Below are 25,675 nucleotides of genomic sequence, written 5' to 3'. Positions count from 1 at the left end.
TGTTATTACGGTCGCTGCTGGTGATTTGTATTCGGGATGATGTCATCTTTCTGCTTTCACGGTTCCACGTTTATGGTCAGTGCGACCGCTACGGTCAGCGACCTTTGACCCAGACCTGAATCTGTAGGAAACTGCGATGGGCGTCTGTTTCAGATGTATCCTCTTTATATGGCAGCAATATGTAAGACAGAGGGAAACCTGTTTGAAAACAGTTATTATTGCAATTCTGTTTAATGTCATTAATGGTCACTTTTAAATAGCAGGGCCAGTGATTTCACTAATTAACTAAAACTTTTCAAATCTCAGTTACAATAAATAAATAAATAAATAAATAAATAAATATTAGTTCAATTAGGTTTTAGTGATTTGGTTGTGTTAATTTCTTTTTTTCTTTTCTTTTTTTTTTTTTTTAATATTTTTTTTTTTTATTTCAGTTTTAGTCATTGTAGTACTTGCAACTATTTCAGTTAGTTGCCAGTGTCATTTTTTTAATTTTCTTTTTTAGTTTTTATTTTCTATAATAGAAAAAGATTATAAAAACCTTGAAAACCTTTTTCAGTATTTGAAATTTGAAAACTATTTTAATAGTTTTAGTTAACAGCAACAAGTGATCATGTTATTTGAAAGTAACCACTAGTGACCAGTGACACCAAAATTACTTTTTAAAAATATATATATTTTTCTTTATTTTGCTTTTATTTATTGTAATTAAAGTATCAGTTATAGTCATTTTAGTACTGTGACTAGTACTGAAACTATTTTAGTTAGATGCCAAGACAAAATTTCTAATTTTCATACATATCAGACAGAGGGAAACCTGTTTGAAAACAAATTGCAGTTCTGTTTGGTGTCATTAGTGGTCACTTTTAAATAGCACTACTTAACTAAAACTAAAACAAAGCCTAACCCTAACCCTAACCCTAACTAAAATAGTTTAAGCTGCAGTACTAACATTACTAAATCTAATACTGTAATTGCAATAAATTTAAGCAAAATATAGAAGAAACAATAATTATTGCAAGTCATTTTGGTGTCACTGGTCGCTTGTGGTCACTTTTAAATAACAGAGCCTGTGATTTCTTATCATTTTATAATCTTGTTACATTATATAAAATAAAAACTAAAATAGAAAATGTGAAAAAAAAAATGGCCCTGACAACTAACTGAAATAGTTTTAAGGACTACAATGACTAAAATTGAAAAAAATAAATATAGAAATATTTACCAAAAAAAATAGAAAAAGAAAAGAAAAGAAATTCTGGGCCGAAACCCAAAATTCTGGATGCATTTGGCTGAATGCCAAAAATGCTTTTTAATAACTATTTCTTATTTGATGAAATATCTAAAATAATTTAGTATATTTGAATACTCAGCAATAAAATAACCACACTTCACTGAAAGTAAAACAATTAAATTGGACAGAAAATATATTAATTATAAATATCAATACATTAATTTTATTCAGTTCTATGCAACAGAATCAGATTTAACCAATTTATGTATGTATTTTAATTATCCAAATAATAGTCCTACAGAGATATCAGAGCATGTCAGCAGAGCAGTGTCACAAGGGTAAATTTTTGCATTTTCGGCTTTTCATTTTCATTTTTCTTTTGGCCGATAATTTTCATGCATCCCTAATATAAACACTGCTGAATGCTTGGTCTTTATCTTATTGTCACGCATGTATTCTGCCCATAATGCTAAGATCCTGTTTTTCCCTGTGTTTTGTGCAGCGACGAGCTCCACTAAGCTGGAGGATCTGAGCTATCTTGATGAACAGCGAAACACCCCCCTGCGTACGTCCATCCGCCTGCCCTGGCACAACACCGGGGGCAGAGCTCCATACGACAAAGGTACATCCACAATCTCATGCATTTGTGTCTGTATGCTGGGTTTCTCCACTTATTTATGAAACACCCCCAAAAAAGCATAGAGAACAAAGCTTATTTTAGATTTTTTATTTTATTTTATTTTATTTTATTTTATTTTATTTTATTTTATTTTATTTTATTTTATTTTATTTTATTTCATTTGTTTTCTGCAACAGTAAAAGCACGCATTTTGTATTCTATGTAGAACCTGAAACAAGAGTTTAGATTCTCTATTATTTTATTTTAGTTTATTTTATTTATTTTTTATTTTTTTCAGCAACAATAAAAAAAAATATCACATTTGCAAATAAAATCTTTTGAACAAAAACAGTAAAATAAAATCTTGAGAGTTTAAATCTTTATTTTATTTTATTTTATTTTATTTTATTTATTTTTACTGGTATTCTGACATAATTCGCATGTAATTTTCAGCCCAAATTCTTATTACCTTCATGCAGGTGTGCGTTTATATATTTTTTAATTTATTTTTAATTGTGGAGTAAAATTTGCCCTTTTTGGTGAGATTCACCCACAATCTGAAACTGTTGGATGCTCTTCTGTTTTGTTTTATTTTGTCATCTGTAAAACCTTTCCATATAGATGTAAATAAGTAAACACTCTCTATACACTTTCTGTGGTGAATGGAAGTGTTCTAAATGATTAAGTCCATTAATAATGCAAGAGAACATATTCAAATACATGTGTTTTTTCTCTCTGTCCATCTGTTTGTCTGTTTCTCTTATATAAACACTGGTGTACCCTGAGGGTCGAGCTAATGTGTGTTCTGCAGGAGCTGCTGTGTGTGTGTCGGTGTTAAGCTGTTATTCTGACCTTGCTGAATGTTCTGATAAATAATGAGGAACATCAGACGTTTGATTCAATCACAGCCAGTGGCAGCAGAGATTCATCAGCTCTGATCAGTGCAGCATTTAGCTCCAGTGGTTTTTATTCCCGTTTTCGCAGGCCATGTATCAAGTGTGTGAGGGTAGATAGATAGATTCAATTTCATCTGAAATGCAGTGCCAACATGCGCCTCTATATACCCAAAAATCAGTTATTAACTAAATAAAATTGGTGCATGTTTGCTTTTTGTGCAGCTGGGTTACTCAAACAAGCTACTCAAAAAAGCAACTTTTCAAGCACAACATTTTACATCATAGATGATAAAAGTGTATATATAAAAAAAACTAATGTCACAATATCAGATATCAAACGCACACAGCAATGTCTGTTTATATTTGCGCCAACAGCTACTAAAAGTGATGAAAGTATGTAATATAATGTCACAGCACTATATTCCAGCATCCCATTATGGCTTCTTTATGCTCTTTCAAACATATTTTGTCTCATGCACAATAAAAACTCACTTTAGGGTGACATTGAGGATGTTTAAAACACATTTGACAAGATTAACTGTCAGCAGTCTTAAAAACCAATGATTATGTGACCTTTTATTGCATTTGCTGCAGTATAATAGCTTTATTATTAAATATTAGCTTCATTCTAAGGTCTAGTCAGTTCAGAACGGGACATGTTTTGTTTGCATATGAGTAAACCTATGTGTTTTCTGTGTTTTTACAGCCCGCTTTGCTCCGTACAAGCCCACTGACATCATGCTCAAGCCGCTGCTGTTTGAGGTTCCCAGCATCACCACTGATTCTGTGTTCGTGGGCCGCGATTGGCTGTTCCAGCAGCTGGAGGATGACTTGAGGCCCAGCGAATCTGGCGAGAGTTCCGGGTCCATCGTCGTGGGCAATGTGGGCTTCGGCAAAACCGCCATCATCTCCCGCCTGGTGGCTCTCAGCTGTCATGGCGGCCGCATGCGGCAGATCGCATCCAACAGTCCAAGCGCGTCTCCGAAAAGTGAGTTTTGTACATTGTTTGATAACATGCCGACTCGGGTCTGGACAGAGATGCAATCATTCTTATCTAAATTGTTGCATTTATTAATGCATTTGAAAAGGAACATTTCTGCTCACCAAGGCTGCGTTTATTTAATTGAAAATACAGTAAAAGTAGTAAAATTGTGAAATATTTTTACAATTTAAAAGAACTGTTTTCTATTGTAATTAGGGATGTCAAGTTTAACGTGTTGATTAGTTATTATAAAACGCTGGCCCCGCCCCCAGACCTGTACATCATCTTATGCTTCATTCAGTTGACTGTTGACAAATATGCTGCAGGGCAGCAACTCCATAAACACAGTTATGCCTTAAAATTCAAGATATTTGTGCAAAAAAATGCCCCTGTATTTTTTTGTCCATAGACTGTAAAAAATATGGACGTCTTGGAATCGCGTCACTGCACGTCACTCCCAGATAATCGAAAATGTGCAAAGAGGCGGGACGTGGGTGGAGCTGGCTGCTGAAACCACGCCCGCCTAGCGTGACGGTGGTGACAGCAGAGGCAATCCACCTGTCACTCAAGTGGCCACACCCTAAATTATGCAATATAAACGGATGAGTTATAAAAAAAAATCACCCCCCCTCGCAGTTGATGTAAAGGGCAAAATTAGCTATATGTGACCCTGGACCACAAAACCAGTCATAAGTGTCAATTTTTCAAAATTGAGCCTTATACATCATCTGAGAGCTGAATAAATAAGCTTTCCATTAATGTATGGTTTGTTAGGATAGAACAACATTTGGCCGAGATGCAGCTATTTCAGTATGTGGAATCTGAGGGTGCAAAAAAATCAAAATATTGAGAAAATCGCCTTTAAAGTTTTCCAAATTAAGTTCTTTGCAAAGCATATTGCTAATCAAAAATTAAGTTTTGATATATTTACAGTAGGAAAATTACAAAATATCTTCATGGAACATGATCTTTACTTAATTTCCTAATGATTTTTGGCATAAAAGAAAAATCTGTAATTTTGACCAATACAATGTATTTTTGGCTATTGCTACAAATATACCCCAGCGACTTAAGACTGGTTTTTCTGGTCCAGGGTCACATATAGACCAAAACCACATTTTGTACCAGGCTGTAAACATATTTTTTTTTCTGCTGTAAAGTTGGGCATTTTAACATGGGGAGTCTATGGGATTGACTCCCTTTTGGAGCCAGTCTCTAGCGGCCAGTCGATGAATTGCAGTTTAAGTCACTTCCGTGTTGGTTTAAATAGAGAGAGCTGGAGGATGCCGCTTGGTTCTGTCTCATATTTCACACAATCACACAATATCACATTTTGTCCCGATCTATCATGAGCTTAAATGTGAATAAGAAGTTGTAATTTAAACATTATATTATGTGTTTTTGCTCAATTTTGCAGAGAACATATTACATTTGAAACCACGGCAGAATTTTTGCGTGTCTCAGAGCAACACAGCGGTGTTTAGTTTCTGAATGAATCCGCGTTTTGAACAAATCGTGTGAATCAATGATTCAAAGGCCCATTTATAAAGAGACCCATTTACTTAATTCCTGAATGAATCAGCCGTTTGAACGAATCGAATGAGTGAATGACTCATAAACATAAACATAAACTCATAGACATTCACCGACTCATAAAGACATTTATTTAATTCAATGTTTAATCATTTACTCACCCTCATGGCATTTCAAACCTTTATTTTGTGGAACATAAAAGAAGGTATCTTGAAGACTGTTGGTAACAAAGCTGTTTTGGTTACCATGACTTTCATTATATGAACAAAAAAAATGAGATGTTTCTCAAATGATCTTCTTTTATGTTCCATAGTTTACATTAGGCCGTTGCAGCCTAAATGTTTAGGTGTAATAAATTTTATTTAGAGTCAAATTAAATATTTATTTTTAATTTGTAATAAAAATAGCTTTAAATAATCTATTGTGGGTATTTTCACAGTCAAAGTGATTTTGCAATTAATTAGATTAATTAATCAACACATCATGTAATTAATTAGATTACAAATTTGAATCGACTGACAGGCCTCATTTTAATATATTTTAAAATGTAATTTATTCCTGCCATTTTTTTAAACACTAATGTATTTCAATCTCAAATTAGTAATAACAAATCAAAAATAAATAGTATAAAAATCTTGAAAGAAATTCAAGTTCATATTTGAGTTTTCTGTGGCTTGTTAAGTGCTTGAAAAATAAATTGCATGTTTAAAAGTTGACTTACATGCATAGTTGAAAGAAAATGTGAGAAAAAAGATACTTGTATATTTTGTTGCAATGTTCTAAACTGTTGTCATAATCATTCCAATTCCCAATTTTAAAATTTAAGGTGAGACACTGCAGGTGAATAGGTTAAAATGTTAACTAATATTTTATCGCCTTAGTTGATTGATTACAATGATAATTGCAAAAAATTTTTGTATTACAAGTTTTCTAAAATGGTTTAAATATGCAAATGAGGCATTATTTTATGAAATAAGTGCTAATTTGCATACATTTCTAGTACAAGTCAGTTTCAGAATTCTTGTTTTTCTTTTTTTTTTTGACATATTAGAGTCAAATGTTTTACAGAGGGGAAATAATTATTATTACAGATTATAATAATTATAACAGACAAAAAACAATACATTTTTCAAACATTTTTGGGGAATAAAATGTTGTATATAATCAAGCAAATTATATATGAACAAATCCCTCTGTAAGAACCTTAAGGATATAGACAGGAATAAAAATGTAAAGTTTGGTGTTTTTAAGTGTTACTAATGTAGAGATTTATGGCTCAGTTTAGTAGAAAAAGCTAATTTTGGGAAAACAGCCTTTAAAAATATGTGTCTTAATTGAAATCTATTGACACAAATAGATAAAGTGCTATTAAAGAAACACTTAAAAGTGTCTTTTGGATGTTGTCTTTTCACTAGTCTTAAAAAACACTATGAAAAACCAAAAAGCCCAAAATCTCACATTTTTACAGGTGCCTGCAGTGTCTCCCCTTAAATAAATACAATTCATTTTAAATAATTTTTTAATGTAAATAAAATTATTTTAATATTAAGCAAAAAAAAAAATCCAATTTTAAATGTATTTTAAATTGCTACAAATCTATCCCTATCCATGATTGTATTTTAGCCTACGCAGTCTGACATGTTTGTGTATTGATGTTTGACTCATCTCAGTAGAATCACAGCAGCTGGCGTTGTTTGTGCTCATGTGGATATTCATCTGTCACATGTCCAGGTGGGGAGCCGAGTTCAGATCTGCCTCTGAGTCAACCGCCTCAGCCGACCCCTCCGCCCAGCGCCACCAACACCCTGCGATCCAGCAGCTGTCCCAGCACACCTGAGCTGCAGCGGCGCCGTGAGGAGGCCGTCAAACGCCTGGCTGCCAAGGTACATGCGCAAACCTTGTCATGATGCTTTTATTCTCTCCTGATTCAGACGAGAGGAAGCGTTATTATGGATTGTGGGCTCATATTTTAGCCAGAAGCATTGGTTTGAAGTTAAAATGCTTTAATAATGGGTTTGTTTCTTACAAACGTGCAACTTTTCACTTCGTAACATCTATCTATCTATCTGTCTATCTATCTATCTATCTATCTATCTATCTATCTATCTATCTATCTATCTATCTATCTATCTACCTATCTATCTATCTACCTATCTATCTGTCACTACTTACCTCTCACTAGCCAAGCTTAGCAACTAGAATAATGCTAGTAACTTGTTAATCATGTTAGACGCATGGTAGCAACATGCTAACAACATGCTAATGACATGATAATCATGTTAAAAACATGCTAGCAACTTGCTAATCGTGTTAAAACATGCTAACATGCTGGTGATATGCTAATCAAGTTAAAAACAAGTCAACATGCTGATCATGTTAGAAACATGCCAACAAAATGCTAATCATGCTAGAAACATGCCAGCAATTTGCTAATCATGCTAGAAACATTCTAACAAAATGTTAATCATGTTAAACATGCTAGCAACTTGCTAGTAACTTGCTAATCACGTGATATGCTAATCAAGTTAAAAACATGTTGCAGTATGTTAGAAACATGCAAACAAAATGTTAATCATGTTAGAATCATGCTAACAACTTGCTAATCAGGCTAGAAACATGTTAGCAACAGGCTAATCATGCTAGAAACATGCTAGCAACATGCTAGTAACTTGCTAATTATGCTAGAAACATTAGAAACAGGCTAATCAGGCTCGAACATGCTAATCATTCTAGAAACATGCTAGCAACAGGTTAATCATGCTAGAAACATGCTAGCAACATGCTAGTAACATGCTAGTAACTTGCTAATTATGCTAGAAACATTAGAAACAGGCTAATCATGCTAGAAACATGCTAGTAACTCATTAATCATGTTAGAAACATGCTAGAATCATGTTAGTAACTTGTTAATTGCTAGAAACATGTTAGCAACAGGTTAATCAGGCTAGAAACATGCTAATCATGCTAGTAATATGCTAGCAACATGCTAGTAACTCGTTAATAATGTTGGAAAAACATGCTAGCAACATGCTAATCATGCTGGTAACTTGCTAATTATGCTAGAAACATTAGAAACAGGCTAATTAGGCTCAAAACATGCTAATCATGCTAGAAGCATGCTAGCAACAGGTTAATCATGCTAGAAACATGCAAGCAACATGTTAGTAACATGCTAGTAACTTGCTAATTATGCTAGAAACATTATAAACAGCTTAATCATGCTAGAAACATGCTAGTAACTCATTAATAATGTTAGAAACATGCTAGAAACATGTTAATCATGTTAGAAACATGTTAGCAACAGGTTAATCAGGCTAGAATCATGCTAACAACGTTACTAACTTGCTAATTATGTTAGAAACATGTTAACAACAGGCTAATCAGGCTAGATACATGCTAATCATGCTATAAATATGCTAGCAACATGCTAGTAATTAGTTAATAATGTTAGAAAAACATGCTAGCAACATTCTAATCATCCTAGTAACTTGCTAATTATATTAGAAACATGTTAACAACAGTATAATCAGGCTAGAAACATGCTAACAACATGCTAATCATGATAGCAACATGTTACTAAAATGCTAATCATGTTAGAAACATGCTTGCAACATGTTAATGATGTTAACAACATGCTATCAACATGCTAATCATTACTAGTAACATGTTAGTCACATGCTAGCAACATGTTAATCAGGCTAGAAACATGTTAATCATGTTAGAAACATGCTAGCATCATGTTAGCAACTTGCTAATTATGTTAGAAACATGTTAGCAACAGGCTAATCAGGCTAGAAACATGCTAATCATGCTAGAAATATGCTAGCAACATGCTAGTAACTCGTTAATAATGTTAGAAAAACATGCTAGCAACATGCTAATCATGCTAGTAACTTGCTAATTATGCTAGAAACATGTTAGCAACAGGTTAATCAGACTAGAATCATGCTAACAACGTTACTAACTTGCTAATCATGTTAGAAACATGCTAGAAACATGCTTGCAACATGTTAATGATGTTAACAACATGCTATCAACATGCTAATCATTGCTAGTAACATGTTAGTCACATGCTAGCAACATGCTAAAAACATGTTTCTATGTATCTGATAGACTGTATTGCCTTCAAAACATTCAAGCTTTAGGCTTTAAAACTACTTTAAACTTCAAACTGTTTCTGAAAATGGTCAAACTTTAAAAACTTTTAAACTTTTTCAGATTTTCTGCTCAGGCTTTCTCAAGCCAACTTAAAGATTGTCTTGACAAACTTTTTTTTTATTATCTAGTTTGCATTATCATTCCTTTTTTGTGTGTGTATTTAAATGTTTTACTGAAAGCATCTGATTGTAAATATTGTTGCTCACGACTGTGAATTACTGAATTGGTGCGTATAAATGAAAAGGACTAAATATCATTCTTTCATACATTAATTTACTGAGAAACAGTTTGGATCACATGACTCCTCCAACTCAGCCATGCTATAATTTCATTCATTTTCTAGAAAATGAGCTTTATGCTGAGTGAATGTTGGCCGATTTCATGAAGCTTGTGTTTCACGACTAATACGTGCACATTTACCCACATCAACCTAAACAAAGCATGAAATCCAATCCATGTTGATCTGACACATTCCAGCATTGATTGTTGATTAGTAGATGAACTCCCACAGAAGCTCTATCTGGTTTAAGCTTCCTGTACGTATAGAGCATTTCACAGAATCTTGTGTTGGAGTGGGCGGCTCTTGCGATGAATCTCTCAGCTGCGATCCTAATGAAAACGCACAGGTGTGCTGCAGCCGAATCACAGGTGCAGGGTCACGACCTCTACCTGATCTACAGTGCTGACAGTGCCTTATATAAGATGTGTATGTTGATTATTTCTTGGATTACCTGGGTATTTCATATTTTCCCTTTTGCTTTCGATTTCTCGTTCAGTCGTGTGCAGTTTAAAGGCTATAATGTAGTATTTACCAGAGGTCAAAAATTATAGTTCATTTAAATCCTAAATTTAATATCTGTGAATATTGTTGTGTTCAGAAATATTGTGCTTCCTTTGACTGGCAGCAGATGAAATATACGTGACTTTATTGTTTTTAAAAGCCAAAATAAACCAGTTGCTTAAATCCATTTACTAAATTTGCAATTTACACTACCAGTCAAAAGATTTTTAATGTTTTTTTTTTTTTTTTTAAGAAGTCTCTTTTGCTCACCAAGCCTGTATTTATGTGATCCAGAGTACAGAAAAAACAGTAAAATTTTTAAAATATTTGTACTATTTAAAATAACTCTTTTCTATTTGAATATATTTTACAAATGTAATTTATTCCTGTGATCTACAGAAAATTAAAAATTACATTTTAAAATATATTTAAATGTTTTCAAAGCTGAATTTTCAGTGTCACATGATCCTTCAGAAATCATTCTAATATGCTGATTTGCTGTTCAAGAAACATTTTATTATTAATAATATTAATATTAATATTTCAAACAGTTGAGCACATTTTTCTCAGGATTCTCTGATGAATACAAAGATCCAAACAGCATTTATCTGATGTATAAAAAGCTTTTGTATTGTTTAATGATAATACTTCTACATATCCATTTGAATGGGCTTCTAAAATGATTTTTTAAAATGTAAAATTGTCTTTTCACAATGCAGAGTTTCAAACAGTTTAACAGAAAATCATGATGTTAACATTTAATGTATTCATGTCTTACAGTTAATTCACATTTTGAGATTTGCTATAAACCTTGTCACTGTAAATTTACAGACTGCAGCCAGTCACTTACTGTATGTTTACAGGAATACTGTAAACAACATTGTATGTATTTACATATATTGTAAACAACAGTATAATACTGTTATCACCAAATACAATATCCCACTATAGTATTATGTGTTCTACTGTAAACTGTTTTTCTACACTAGATCATTGTTGAATAGTGTAATTATTTATTTTCATATTGTGCTTACACTGCCCTCCAAAAGTTTGGAAACGTCCTAGAAAATTGGGGTTTTGGATCCTTTTTATTTCTTTTTGATAATTTTGCACTGATAAGGGTCAACACAAATTACAAAAATATATTTTGTTGCATAAACAGTTTGTACATAGAAAAAACTTAAATTTTCGATTCATCAAAATATCCACCATTAGCAGCTAGTACATCTCTGCATAGTCTGGGCCTAAATTCATTGGATTCTAAACTTAATTGGCAATCAACTGTCGAAGCTATTAAGGTGTTCTGACCCAAAAATCTTTTAAAAACCCGGGCCAAGTTTAAACCAGTAACCAGGCATCACAGCTGGCAAAGGGGCATGTCTGACTTTGACATGTATATATTGCCATTATTATGTAATCAGAATGAATATTTATATTGAATATATGAATCGAAATGTATATTTAATTTTTTATTAAATAATTGAAAATATCATACTTAATCTGTAGTAGTAGTAAAATGAAATAAAAACTGTTTTAAAAATGTTATTTCTAAAGCAAAAAGCACAAAATTACCACATTTAAGATAAAATCTCAGCTGTAAGTAATTAAAAAAATAATTTAAAGTGCAGTTAGCAATTAACAATAATTTAATCTTATTTACTCATCTCATTAACTTAGTTTCAGGAACTATTCTCTCTATTAACTAGCATGCATGTTACTAGGATATTGGCTGTTTATTAGTATTTACAAAGCACATATTAATGCCTTATTCTGCATGATTGCATTTTAGATCCCTAACTTAACACGCCAAGCTTTCACACTTTGGTTTATTGTGCATGCATGTGAAGGCAAACTCGGACATATGCTCACTTACTGTTAATGTTCACATTATAACAATGTACTCAAAAAAACGTCTTAAGCAGTCTTCTGTCTGTGCTTGACATTGCAATCCGACCATGTATATAAACGAAAAACTATATTCTTGTGACCTTCTTTCAGGCATTTCATATAAATTGCTGTTATTTTTCATTAGCAGTGACTCATTCTGTGTCCTCGGATGATTCCAGATGTGTTTTGTTCGTAGAAATAGGTTTTATGCAGCTGCAAAGTGAACAAAGTTTCTCTGTGCACATTGCAAAGACCAGACTAACTGATAATTAATATTTTTTTTTTCAATTAGTTGTTTTTTGCTTTCAGATAGATTTTGAGATTAGTCTCAGTGCAGACGGCCTCAGACAGACAGGCAGCTTGTTTCGATGCAGACTGGCCGGTGATTCATGTGTCTTGTATGAAGAGCACATGCAGTTGTGCAGTAATGCTGCTAATGGACTGTGAAGAATATGTGCTGATGTCACAGTTTTAATAGTGGACCTGCGCTTCAGTCTGATGATCTTATTTCACCTCAGACTGTCATGTTTATAGTGCAGGATATGGAATTAAACCAGATGCTGTTGATCTGTGTTTTCGAAACTGGAAACTTGAATACCATTCAAAAGTTTGGAGTCGGTAAGATTTACAAAAATAAAAATGTCTTAATGACAATTTAGTGTAAGGAGTCTCTTATGCTCATCAAGGCTGCATTTATTTGATCAAAAATATAGCAAAAGCAGTAATATTATGAAATATTATTACAATTTAAAGTAACCATTTTCTATGTGAATATATTGTAAAGTGTAATTTATTTCTGTGATTTAAAGCTGAATGTTTAGCATCATTACTCACTGTCAAATTTTATTTTTTTTATTTTTTTATTTTGCAGAAACTTGCATTAGATTCAAGCTGTGCATATTTTTTGGAACTCTATCAGTGCTCCTTCATTTGAACGAAAGGCTTTTATTTTATTTATATTTTTATTTATTATTATTATTATTATTATTTTATTTTTCTTCAATAATAAAATCATGAAGTTTGTATTCTTTTTTTTTTTTTTTTTACTTATTATTTATTAACAAACATTTTCTTGCAAGACATATGAGAATAACAAAGTATCTTAATTCGTGAAATTCTTTTTCACATTAAACTTTTACAAAGTTTTGTAGCAAAACTGCATTTTACAGCATGACAAGAAGAACAGAAGAAAAAAAAAAACTGTAACAAAACAATCTATAACAATAAACACAGAACAACAGCTTTGGATGGGGTCGAAATATATAGAATTGACACAATTCACCAACCGATCTATTCAAAGAAAAATACATACCTAGGTAAATAAGTAAATAAATAAATAATATGGGGTATATTTAAAAACTTCCTCCCCATGTTTCACCCAGCTCTTTTATTAAGGGTTTCCATTGTTCAACATGAAGTTTGTATTCTACATACAAATCCTCTATTTTAAAATGTATTATTTATTTATTATTATTTTTCTATCCAACAATAAAAGCATGAATTTTGTGTTCTATGTAGAACTTGAAATGATAATTTAGATCTTCTATTATTTTTTTATTTTATTTTCATTAAAATTTTTCTGCAACTGTAAAAAAAAACATTTAGAAAATTATTTTAAAATTATTAACATTTTATTTCTTTTTTCTGCAACAATAAAATCATTAATTTTGTATTCTATGTAGAACCTCAAACAAGAATTTAGATCCTCTATTTTTTTTATTTTATTTTCATTTTTCTGCAACAGTAAAAAAAAAAAAAAAACATTTATAAAATCAAATTTTAAAATTTTGAACAGAATTATTAGTTAATTAAAGTAGCTGTTTTCTATGTGTGTATATATTCAATAGCAATTTATTCCTGTGATTTAATGCTGAATTGTCATTCTTATATAAGTCTTCAGTGTCACATGATCCTTTAGAAATTGTTCTAATATGCTGATTTTCGGAATTCTTTGATTAAAAAAAAGATCAAAGGAATAGTATTTATTTGAATTATAAAAAATTTGTAACATTATAAATGTCTTTACTGTCACATTTGATCAAGATAATGCGTCCTTGCTGAATAAAAGTATTAATTTCTTTCAAAAATGTCTTACTGACCAGTAAATTGATTGAAAAGAATCATTAATTATGTAAAAATATCATATCTGTGCAGCAGGTCCTGCAGTGCGAATGCAGTCTTAGGTTCCTCATTAGCGCTCGTTGTGTGAAGCGAGAGAATCCCGGCGATGCCGTCTTGTGTTTTTCAGGATGTGTGTTGCTTCAATATGTCTGATTCTGCTTTTGAAGTTCATAGAGTAGGGACTGGAGCGATGCCAACGCTGTTGTTTGGAACGCCGTGTTTCAGCCTTTTGAAATGCAGAGGACTGAAGTTGCGATGGCGTGAACCCAAAGACCCGCTTTCTTCTTTCAGCTCGAGTCACGATCTCTGCATTAAATCTGTGAATAGCTAAACTGGTACTGGTTCAGAGATCTCCTCTGTATTGATCCAGGTTTTTGAAAGTCATGATTGTTTTGTGTAACATTCTTGTGCTGTTGTAATGGAGCAGTCACACCAAACAAGCAACAGGATTTATGGCCAAGGGCTTTGGTTATGACTAATACAAAAAGTAACAGATAATAACAAATTGGTGCAATATATTTTATGCTTAATTTTCCTGCAACATTTATTTAATTTTAATTTAATTTTTTATTACTTTAGATTTAAGTTATACATACGTTTTAGCATTCCCTGGGACTCAGACCCATGGCCTCTACCAATACTCAATACCAAAACCAATACCATTTTTTACTTTATTTTATTATTCTTCAAAAATGAAACATGAAGTTTGTATTCTGTATACAAATCCTCTGTTTTAAAAATATATATATATTATTTTATTTTTATGTTTATGCAACAATAAAAGCACACATTTTGTATTCTATGTAGAAATTGAAACCTCTGTTATTTTATTTTGATTATTTTTTTATTTTATTGTATTTTATTTTTTGAAAAATGTAAAATAAAATAAATGCCAAGATAATAAAATAAAATCTTAATTGAATTTAATTGAATTTAATTTTAAAATGTATTATTCATTGTATTATTTATGTATTATGTATTTATGTATTATTTATTATTTATTTTATTTTCCTGCAAACAATGAAAGCACATTTGTTTTTATTCTGTGTAGAACTTGAAACAAAAGTTTAGATCCTCTATTATTTTATTTTGTTTTATTTTATTTTATTTTTATTAATTTATTTAATGACATTTTTTTCTGCAACGGTAAAAAAAAAAAAGTAAAATAAAATCTTACAATTTGAACCAAGATAATAAAATAAAATCTTGAACCAGGAGTTGAAATGTTTTGTTTTATTTTATTATATTTTATTTTATTTTATTTTATTTTCCTTCAATAATAACATGAAGTTTGTATTCTATGTGCATATCCTCTATTTTAAAAATGTATTATTCATTTTATTATTTATTGTATTTTATTTTAATTTTGAAACAAGTTTAGATCCTTTATTATTTTTATTTAAATCTTTATTTAATTTTATTTCATTTCATTTTATTTCATTTCATTTTATTTTATCTTATTTTATTTTATTTTATGAAAACACTCACAAATATATGACTTAAGATGAAGGTTGTGAATTAAGAGGTTAAACATCCGTTCATCTGATTAGGCAGCTTTTAGCTATTCAGATGCAGACATTTTGACCTGTTAAACTTGCCTATTTTAGTATATGCAACATACAGTATTATTAATTTGATAGCTCTGTCATAACAGCTTGTGTTTTCTAAAGGTAAAGGTACGCATTATTTTAGAGAGACACTGACAAACAGACTCTTTCAGTGCTGACGGGTGACATGAGACAGGGTGTGTTACAGAGGCTCATCGAATATTGCATTTCATCTCCCAGGGACTGTAAGCGCAGTACTGTGGGTTTGAGTCGAGCTCCGTGCGTCTCCGTCTTAATAGGCCGAGCTGTCCTCTGTCAAACACAATGTGAGCTAAATGATGTATCAACCACGTTTCCCGGGGGACCCGCCGTCCCTCGTGTGTTACCATGGCAACAGGTGAGCAGGGTGGTCATTTGGTCGCATTTAAAGAGAATTGCACCCACGTGGGTGCCGAGGCTCAGGGATGGCAAACGCGCAGAAGACAGCGGCAAATTACACATTCACAGATAAGACAAAAGCACTTAATTAGAGGCTCATCGCTAATCAGTTTACAGCGTAATGCTACATTTTTTGTCAAACGAGCGTGTGGCGTTTTGCACATGAAATTGGGTGTATTCCAATCAATCCTTGCATGCATCAGTCACATAAGCGCAAGCTGATTAGCCAAGCTCTCTCCATTAGTTTGTTGACTGATTAATTCACGTATTTGCAGTTGGTGCTGTGTTGATGGAGAATTGATTAACTTTATCTTTTTAATACCTGTTTGCAATTACACGCGGGCGCTGAATCTTCTACACACCAGAATATTGACTTTCAACATATTCTGCCCACTTAGACAGGAAAAGGCAGCACATCTGTATTTTATTATATTATGTTATATTATATTATATTATGCATTTGTTTTCTTTTTGAATATATAATTTCACTCAAATGAACTTAAATGACTTGCACATGTTGTTCATGTTGATTTTAATTCTATAATTATGTCTTTATAGTTCTTCCGTTATGCATTTGTTTTTATTTATGTTTATTTATTTTTTCTATTACACTCAGATATCGCATTTCGGAAGTAAAATGGGATGTATCCGTTGTTTTATGTTTTAAATTGATGATTTTAATTTTTAAAAAAAAAAATTTAATTAAATAAAATACAAAATAAAATAAAAGAATTATGTAATTTGTTACATATGTAATTATGAAACAACATTAACACCACATTTTACATCCAAAATGTGATGCATTTTGGTACAAGATATTCAATGATAATAAATGCTCTGAAGCACTGTACTGAAGAAGAGAAAATAATAAAATGTAATATAATATATATTTGCAAATATAATATTTAATATATATAATATAATATAGTTTACTGTATGCATTTGCTCTAAATATAATATAATATAATATAGTTGACACAGAGCTTTTTTCAAATATTAAAAAATTAAAAAAACATAAAAAAATAAATAATAGTGGATCTAAACATTATTATAATATAATATAATATAATATAATATAGTTGACACAAAGCTTTACAAATATTAAAAGAAAATAAAAAAACATGTTAAGTAAATTCACATGAGTTTGCAATGACTTTACCCTGGTTTTCTTTTTCTTTCATAATTAAATTAAATTAAATTAAATTAAAAAACATAATAATAGAATGAATAAATGAATAAATAAATAATAGTGGATCTAAACATTATTATAATATAATATAATATAATATAGTTGACACAACTTTACAAATATTAAAAGAAAACAAATGGCAACATATTAAGTAAATTTAGATAAGTTTACAGTGATTTTACCCTGGTTTTCTTTTTCTTGAATAAATAAATTAAATTAAATTAAATATAAAATTAAAGTAAAAAAAAAAAAAAAAAAAAATAATAAATGAATGAATGAATGAATAAATAAATAAATAAATAAATAAATAATAGTGGGTTTAAACATTATTACAATATATTATAATATAATATAGTTGACACACAACTTTACAAATATTAAAAGAAAACAAATGGGAACATATTAAGTAAATTTAGATGAGTTTACAATGATTTTACCCTGGTTTTCTTTTTCTTTAATAATTAAATTAAAATAAATTAAATTAAATTAAATTAAATATTAAACACATGGTTGCTGTCAGAAGAAGTGCAGCATGGTGTAATTTGTATTATATCCTTCCATTTTTTTTTTTTTTCTTTTTGAATATCTGATTTCACCCAAATACATCAAAAATGCGAGTGGTTTATCTGAAATAATTGAGTCAACCATAATGGACAAATGTGGAAGAAATAACAAATAGCTGAAAACATGTAAACTTTGTGATCAGAATTTGTACGTGTCCAAAAGTAAGTATTGATTATTTTAAAAACGACCAAAGCAGAATGTGCATTTCTGCTCCTGGTTTAGTTGCTGCTAAGTGACTCAATGCAGAGATTTCTTTTCCTGTCTAAATCCTGCGCGATGATGCTCTAATCAGCGTGTCGAAGGGTCGAGGGAAATGCACAGCAATCAAGAGATTGAGCCAGTTAATGTGCGCTTTGGAGTGTCGGCTCAAAGTGAGCGAGTTAATGGTCCCTCCACCTGAAGCAGCTTTAGATTGATGCTCTTTTCCCAGACCTCATCTCAGGGTGAGAACCGCGGCGTTCCTATTAACCCCACCTGTCCAAATGGGAAATATCCCCATCTGTCAAACACAGGTTTCAATAATAAATCAGGACAAATTAAGAGGTTTCCTCAGAAGGTGCCCTGCTGTCTCACCCATCTCTGCCAGGTTTCCTCACTCCGGCCAAACAAATCGTGAGCGTTACTCCTGTGAATGCTGGTGAACTCTGCGGTTAGGACATCCCTTCACTTCAGAGGGAAATATTTCACTTAGTAGATTCTCTTAGATCTGATGGCCTCCTTTGGGTATGTGAGATTTTTCAAGGGAGGAATTGAGTAAGGAATAATGAAAGAAGCCAACTGAGGTTGAGCGTTACAGTGTTTTTACAATAGAAAAGGGGTATTTTTAGGCTCTGTAAACTCTGAATTTGCTTAAAATGTTCCCTGTTGTTTTCTTTTAATATCTGTGGTTGCATGACGTAATTAAATTGGTTTATATTTTGCATATAAACTATGATGTTCCTCATTTTAATGATCTTTGTCTATTTCTTTGTTTTTGTCTGTTAAGCTGCTGAACGTTTATCATTTATAACTGCAGGATGACTGAATGGGTCAGAAAGCTTTCATTTGTGAGCTGCATTATTTATCAAGTGCAAACAGTGGCATGATATTGGGCTTCAGTGTTAGATCAACATGGATTGAGAGCAGCTCCTCAAGGGCTCACACACCTCATGCTGTTTTGTTATGAGCTTTACTTCAGCAGCCAATAATGACAGCCCAGTTATAAAAACCAAAAGTTTTCAAAAGAGTTTGATCTATGCGTCATAATGACGCACTGATTCTGACAGCAACTGGGTAGCCAAAAATGGCATTATATTATATTATATTATGTTATATTATATTATAATGTTTATTTTATTTTATTTATTAAGAAAGTCAGGATAAAATTATTGTAAACTCTTCTAAATTTACTCGAGATGTTCCCATTTGTTTTGTTTTCTTTTAATATTTGTAAAGTGTTGCATCAATAATATTATATTATATTATGTTATGTTATGTTATGTTATATAATATTATATATATTATATTATATTATATTATTATATTATATTATAATGTTAAGATCCTCTATTTTTATTTTTATTTTATTTTATTTTATTTTATTTAATTTTATTTAATTTTAATTTATTTTATTTTATTTTATTTCTTAAGAAAGTCAAGGTTAAATTATTGCAAACTCTTCTAAATTTACTCAGTGTTCCTATTTGTTTTGTTTTCTTTTAATATTTGTAAAGTGTTGCATCAACTATATTATATTATATTATATTATATTATATTATATTATAATGTTCAGATCCTCTATTTTTATTTTATTTTATTTTATTTTATACCAAAGATAAAGAAAGCCAGGATAAAATTATTGTAAACTCTTAATATTTACTATTTATATTGTAATATTCTTAATAAAAAATAAAAATATATTTTATTATAATGTTTACATCCTTTATTGTATATTTTTATTTTATTTTGTTTTATTGTACACCACAGATATTATTTGTTATATTATATTATATTATATTATATTATTATATTAATTATTTACTACATTTTAATAGATTGTATTACTTTTTTCTATATAGTTTTTTTCATGCATTTTTTTTCTTTCATGCATTCATTATATTATATTATATTATATTATACATTTTAATACATATTATTTTTTCTATATAGTTTTTTCATGCATTTTTTTTTCTTTCATGCATTTATTATAATATATTATACATTTTAATACATTATATTATTTTTCTATATAGTTTTTTTTATGCATTTTCTTCTTTCATGCATTTATTATATTATATTATACATTTTAATACATTATATTATTTCTTCTATATAGGTCTTTCATGCATTTTTTCCTTTCATGCATTTATTTTATTTACTTATTTGTAGGTGTTCTTTGCTTACTTAGACCGAGAAAAGTGTTAGCTGATTTCACTGTATGTTTTATGTATTTGTGCATATAAATGACAATGATCATTCTCCTTTTTTTATTTGGTGAAAAAGTGTGGAGAACATACATTGTTTATTTTAACTAGACTTTTACAGTATTTTACTTCTTACATTAAAACATTTTGAGTCTATTTTAAGTCATTTTGAAACTGATTTTAAGTCATTTTTAAAAAAAAAAAAAAAAAAAGCAATTTCAGAGCAAATGCGTAGAGTAAACATGACAGTATGTTACATAAATAACAGCAAGTATTGCTTGATTCTAAATATTGCATGATTCTAAATGTAAATTAGATGAATATGAAGTTTCTAAGACGGTCTCTCTGTCTCTGTTTGTCTCTGCAGGTGGTGGCGTATCATTACTGTCAGGCTGATAACACATACACGTGTCTGGTTCCTGAGTTTGTGCACAGCGTGGCTGCTCTCCTGTGTCGAGCGCATCAGCTGACCGCATACAGAGAGCTGCTGCTGAAAGAGCCGCACCTACAGAGCATGCTCAGTCTGCGCTCCTGCGTGCAAGACCCCATGGCCGCCTTCCGCAGGGGCATCCTGCAGCCGCTCGTCAACCTGCGCAAAGGTACGCAAACACAAAACCAACCTCTTTTCATTGTATTTTGCAGGGCTCTACAGTGCAATCATGGTTTCTACGTGTTTTTGCAACATTGAGTAATGTATCACAGACATGTCTCACAAATCCTTAATAAATGAAGTGTAGAGAGAGTGTAAATAAGAGATTGATTGTGCAGTGTAGAGAGCTTCGTTGATTATAATGGAACATGAGATTGCGATGAACTAAGATGACTGACGGCTTTGAATGGTTTTTAAGTGAGTTTGATTGAATTGATTTAATACAACAGTTAAATGAGCAAGAAGTTAATATTAAGTGACTTAAATTGTCTGACTATGACACTGTTGCCTGGTTTTGCTATATTTCGTTGTCAAAAATAGTCTGAAACAAGCTAATGAGCCGCTGTGCATCACCATTCAAAAACAGCAGTGTTTCGTTTATGAATGAACGTGCGTTTTTAAACAAATCTAGTGAGTCAATGACTCAATTTCCCATTCATGAAAAACAGTCAGTTGCTTTATTCCTAAATAAATCAGCCGTTCGAACGAATCAACTGAATGAATGATTCAGTAATTAAATCAGTGAATTGTCGCCACCTACTGGCAGTTTTAGTTTCATTTTTAAAGTATCTTTTTAGTTATTTAAATAGTTTAATTTTTCTATATTCAAAATTTTATATTTAAAACATTAATCTCAACATGAATTTCTGAATCTGACTGCGCTCATGCCACCTCTGAGCCTCATTAAACATGAAAATACACACTGTAAACTTAAAATAATTTGTAACCTGGCTGCCTTACAATTTTAAGTTCAGTCAACTCAAAAAAAAAAAAAGTTTATTCAACTTGAAATGTTAAATTATACTAAGTGACAACTTAGATATTTGAGTTGAATCAACTTAAAATTTTAAGGCAGCTGGGTTATTTACCCATCTGTTAAGTTTAGCAAACACAAATATCTAAGTTGTTACTTAGTACAACTTAACATTTCAAGTTGACTAAACTTATTTTAGTTGACTGAACTTAAAATTTTAAGGCAGCAGGGTAACAAATTATTTTAAGCTGACTCAACAAATTGTGTTTTTTTATTTTTTACAGTGTACAAGCCACAAGTTCTTCTATAGTACATATACATTTTGTTAATACTGATTTCATTTGATTGGTAACTTAATGTACTTGTTCTTAATCTGTTGTTTTAATTAGAAATTTTAAAAAGCTTAAAAAATATAATTTAAAAAATTGATTTTACTTTTAACATACGACATACTTTTAATAAAGTTACAAAAATGCCATTACAAAGGTAAAAACAAAATTCCCCTGTAAATCACTTTAAGGAATCAAATATCACCTTGTAATGGGAAGGCTAATTATTGATCAGATTTTTTGATTATTGATTAGAAGGTGCTCTTAACATGAGGAGAATCTTGACACATTTGCATTGGAAAACAAGACAAAAATACTAAGGAAAAAATGTAATTTTTGCTGTGTGATCAGTCAGTGCCACTCAAACAGTCCTTGCATGCATTTCACTCATAAATACCCCACATTATGCAATTAAAATGGTTTGCAAATGTCATTTCTTGTTGATTTTAATTCCATAATTGAGTGATTATTATTTTGGCTCTTCCTCCTGCATTCGTTGCAGTTCAAAGAAAGGTTATGTAGACAGAAGGAACATCATGGAATGAAGCATTGTATTACACGGGATGAGTCAGATGTCATGTTTGATGTTCAGCAGATGGTCTGATTATATGAATGGGCTGGATTTGCTTGGTGGTTGCATTAAATGCAGTCAAATCCATTTTCCCAAGACTATTAGCGCATACGCTCATGTACTGGCCTGCGTTTATTTAGTAGAAATTGAATTGTTTTCAAGGTTTCAGTTTATAAAGAGAATACTGAAACTCAGTGACTCTTAATGATGTTACGTTTAGTTAATACTGATTTTAGTTGGTTAACAGTTCAATTCCTTCCTTAATTATTGACATCCTGTTACGAAGAGGAATTAAAGCCTCAGTTTTTCCCTCTTGCTCCTCTGTAAGTTTATCCTGCATCTTCCGTGCATTTGTTTTCTCTTTATGCTCAGGCTCTCTCTGAGTCTCTGAGATCTCAAGGTCATTGTGGTTTGTTTGATGTGGCGGTCCAGTCTTTTGCTCAGCTCGATCGATATTTTATTGTAGAAGTGTGCGTTTCAGACGCAGATAAACAAACCATGTGTTTGTATGATGGAAATGGAAGATGCTTCGGATCAATACGGCCTCGAGACGAGAGACGACAAACCCTGATGGAAACCATCTTCTGCTCTGCCCACGTTGGCAAAAAAAAAAGTTTTCTCAAGTAATTTTTATTTTGTTTCTTCAGCAATTTTTTTTTCTTGAGCTTTTTTTCTCCATTGAGATTTTTTTGCCTCATTACAAGCTTAAATCTAATACACAAGATATAATGTATAGTAAAATAAATTATTTAATTAAATAGAACACATTATTTATTTAATTTTTTAATTTATTATATATTTTAACATATATTTATAAGTAAATATATATTATTGATATATATTATTATTATTATTGATATAATTATATAATATACGTTTTCTTCATTCTTATTTTTGTATAAATTTTAAATTACCTTTTTTGCCTCATTACAAGCTTAAATCTTTTACACATAATATAATATATATTAAAATAAATAAAACGTGAAACCAATCTGCAATACAATACACATTTTTTGTTTGTTTGTTTTTAATGTAATTTAATTTAATTCTATATTTTAAGAGAGATTATCGAAACTATATATTACTGATATGCATTATTAACATTATTGAGATAATTATATAATGTGTATATTTTTATTTATTACTTTTTTTCTCATCATTGAGATTTTTTGCCTCATTATAATCTTAAATCTAATACACATAATATAATGTATAGTAAAATAAATAAATTAATTAATTAAATGGGAGCTAGTATGGAGCTTAATACACATTTATTTATTTATTTAATATTTTAAGAAAAAGTATAGTAAATATATATTATTGATATATATATTATTATTATTATTAGTATTATTGTTGATATAATTATACAATATAAATTTTTATTTTTGTATTAGGTTTTTTTCTCTTCATTGAGATTTTTTGCCTCATTACAAGCTTAAATCTAAAACACAGTGTATTTTAATTTCATTGTATTTTATTTTCTATTTTAAGACAGAGAAAAAAGATATTATTGATATACATTATTAATATTATTGTTGATATAACTGTATATATATATATATATATAAAATCTAATACACGTATTAAAATATAGTCAAATAATAAATTAGGAACCTATATGCGGCTCAATACACAGAAATATTTTAATTTATTTATTTTTAGGGAGAGATGATAGAATATATATATATATATATATTATATATATATATATTATTATTATTATTATTTTTTTTTTTTTTTTTTTTTTTTACTTGTTTGTTTATTTAATTTTATGTTGGTTTTTTGTTTATTTATTTGCAGCGTGGAAAAATATAACTCGTGAGATTTATAAAAATCATGAGTTTATAATTTGATTTATTAATTTATTTTTTGAAAACTAGTCTTAATATGTTATGCAGTCTTGTTTCAAGTAAATTGATCTTGTTTTAAGATTTTTTAGACTGCACAATTTCCTGAAAAATAAGCCAATATTACTGATTAAGCCAGTAATTTTGTTTTCTGAATGTCTGCTACAACCAAACAGTGTCTTATTGATACCGACCCTCGGGAAGTGTTTTGGCTGAATCTCTCGGTCGTGCCATGAAGAAGTCAGCGCAGAGATTTGTGGTGGAGGTTTAAAAGCAGAGATGCTTTATGGAGGCTGCTCAGCCGTATTCCTCATTCAGATAATATTTCAAAGCTGAGGAAGTGCAGCTCTTGATGTGTTGCTGAAGAACTATTCCTGCGTCTCTGTGTTATTGCGCTGTGACGGCTCGGCTCTGGCAAGTCGCTCAGATCTGGTGTGTAATGAATTATTAAAGTGACTCCTGACGGATCTAGAGGGCGACGCTTTATTTGAGGCCATACAAAGACGCGCCACATTAATTGTGATTGCTAATCATTACACAGAAAGTGAAAAGTCTTACTTTCATTCTATGCAGAGTGATTAATATTATATGTATTTATTTGAGTAAGTTGCTGAAGTCAGTCTGATCTGCATTGAAAAACTTCCTCATGTTTTAGCACGGGCAGAATATATATAATAACATAACTCAAAGGTAAGAACATGATATCTACGGCATTATTTTAATATCTAAAGTAGAGTGAGAGATTTCAGTTATACAGCAGAGACTCATTAGTGCTAAAGGTTTTCTGCTCCCTCTCGACCTCCTTCTTAGTTTTTGACCATTTATTAATGGATATTTCTGACTCAAACGGGATGAGCTGCATTTGAAGCTGCAGAAAAACACATACCTGTGACATTTAATTTTTAATTAAATGCACAAAATGATTCTTTTGTCGACCATAAACCATGAAGCGCTACAGCTAGACTAATGAACCGCACTGAATATAGAATTGTTCCTATTATGCTAACACTTTATATTAGTTAATGCATTAACTAACATGACATGACCAGTGTATTTTTACAGCATTTATTAATCTTCGTTATAATAAAAAATAACTCACACAGTAAACAGTGCATTAACTAATGTTAAGAGATGCAACATTTGACTTTAAAAATGTATTAGTAAATGTTGA

General features: G+C 30.7%; 1 protein-coding gene across 4 annotated transcripts in view; it reads left to right on the top strand.

Annotated features, from left to right (window-relative positions):
* Positions 1 to 25,675, top strand: part of tanc1b (tetratricopeptide repeat, ankyrin repeat and coiled-coil containing 1b) — a 199,793-nt gene that overhangs the window by 128,999 nt on the left and 45,119 nt on the right. For all 4 annotated transcript variants that reach the window (XM_051119883.1, XM_051119882.1, XM_051119884.1 and 1 more), the window contains 4 exons: positions 1,737 to 1,856; positions 3,456 to 3,737; positions 6,996 to 7,147; positions 20,719 to 20,950. In XM_051119883.1, the coding sequence (XP_050975840.1) occupies positions 1,737 to 1,856; positions 3,456 to 3,737; positions 6,996 to 7,147; positions 20,719 to 20,950 (786 nt within the window). The remainder of the gene's footprint in view (positions 1 to 1,736; positions 1,857 to 3,455; positions 3,738 to 6,995; positions 7,148 to 20,718; positions 20,951 to 25,675) is intronic.

Source organism: Labeo rohita, chromosome 9 (genome assembly GCF_022985175.1).
Source record: "Labeo rohita strain BAU-BD-2019 chromosome 9, IGBB_LRoh.1.0, whole genome shotgun sequence".
NCBI classification, from domain to species: domain Eukaryota; kingdom Metazoa; phylum Chordata; class Actinopteri; order Cypriniformes; family Cyprinidae; genus Labeo; species Labeo rohita.
Note: the sequence above shows the minus strand (reverse complement) of the source record. Positions and strands in the feature narration are given on the sequence as shown.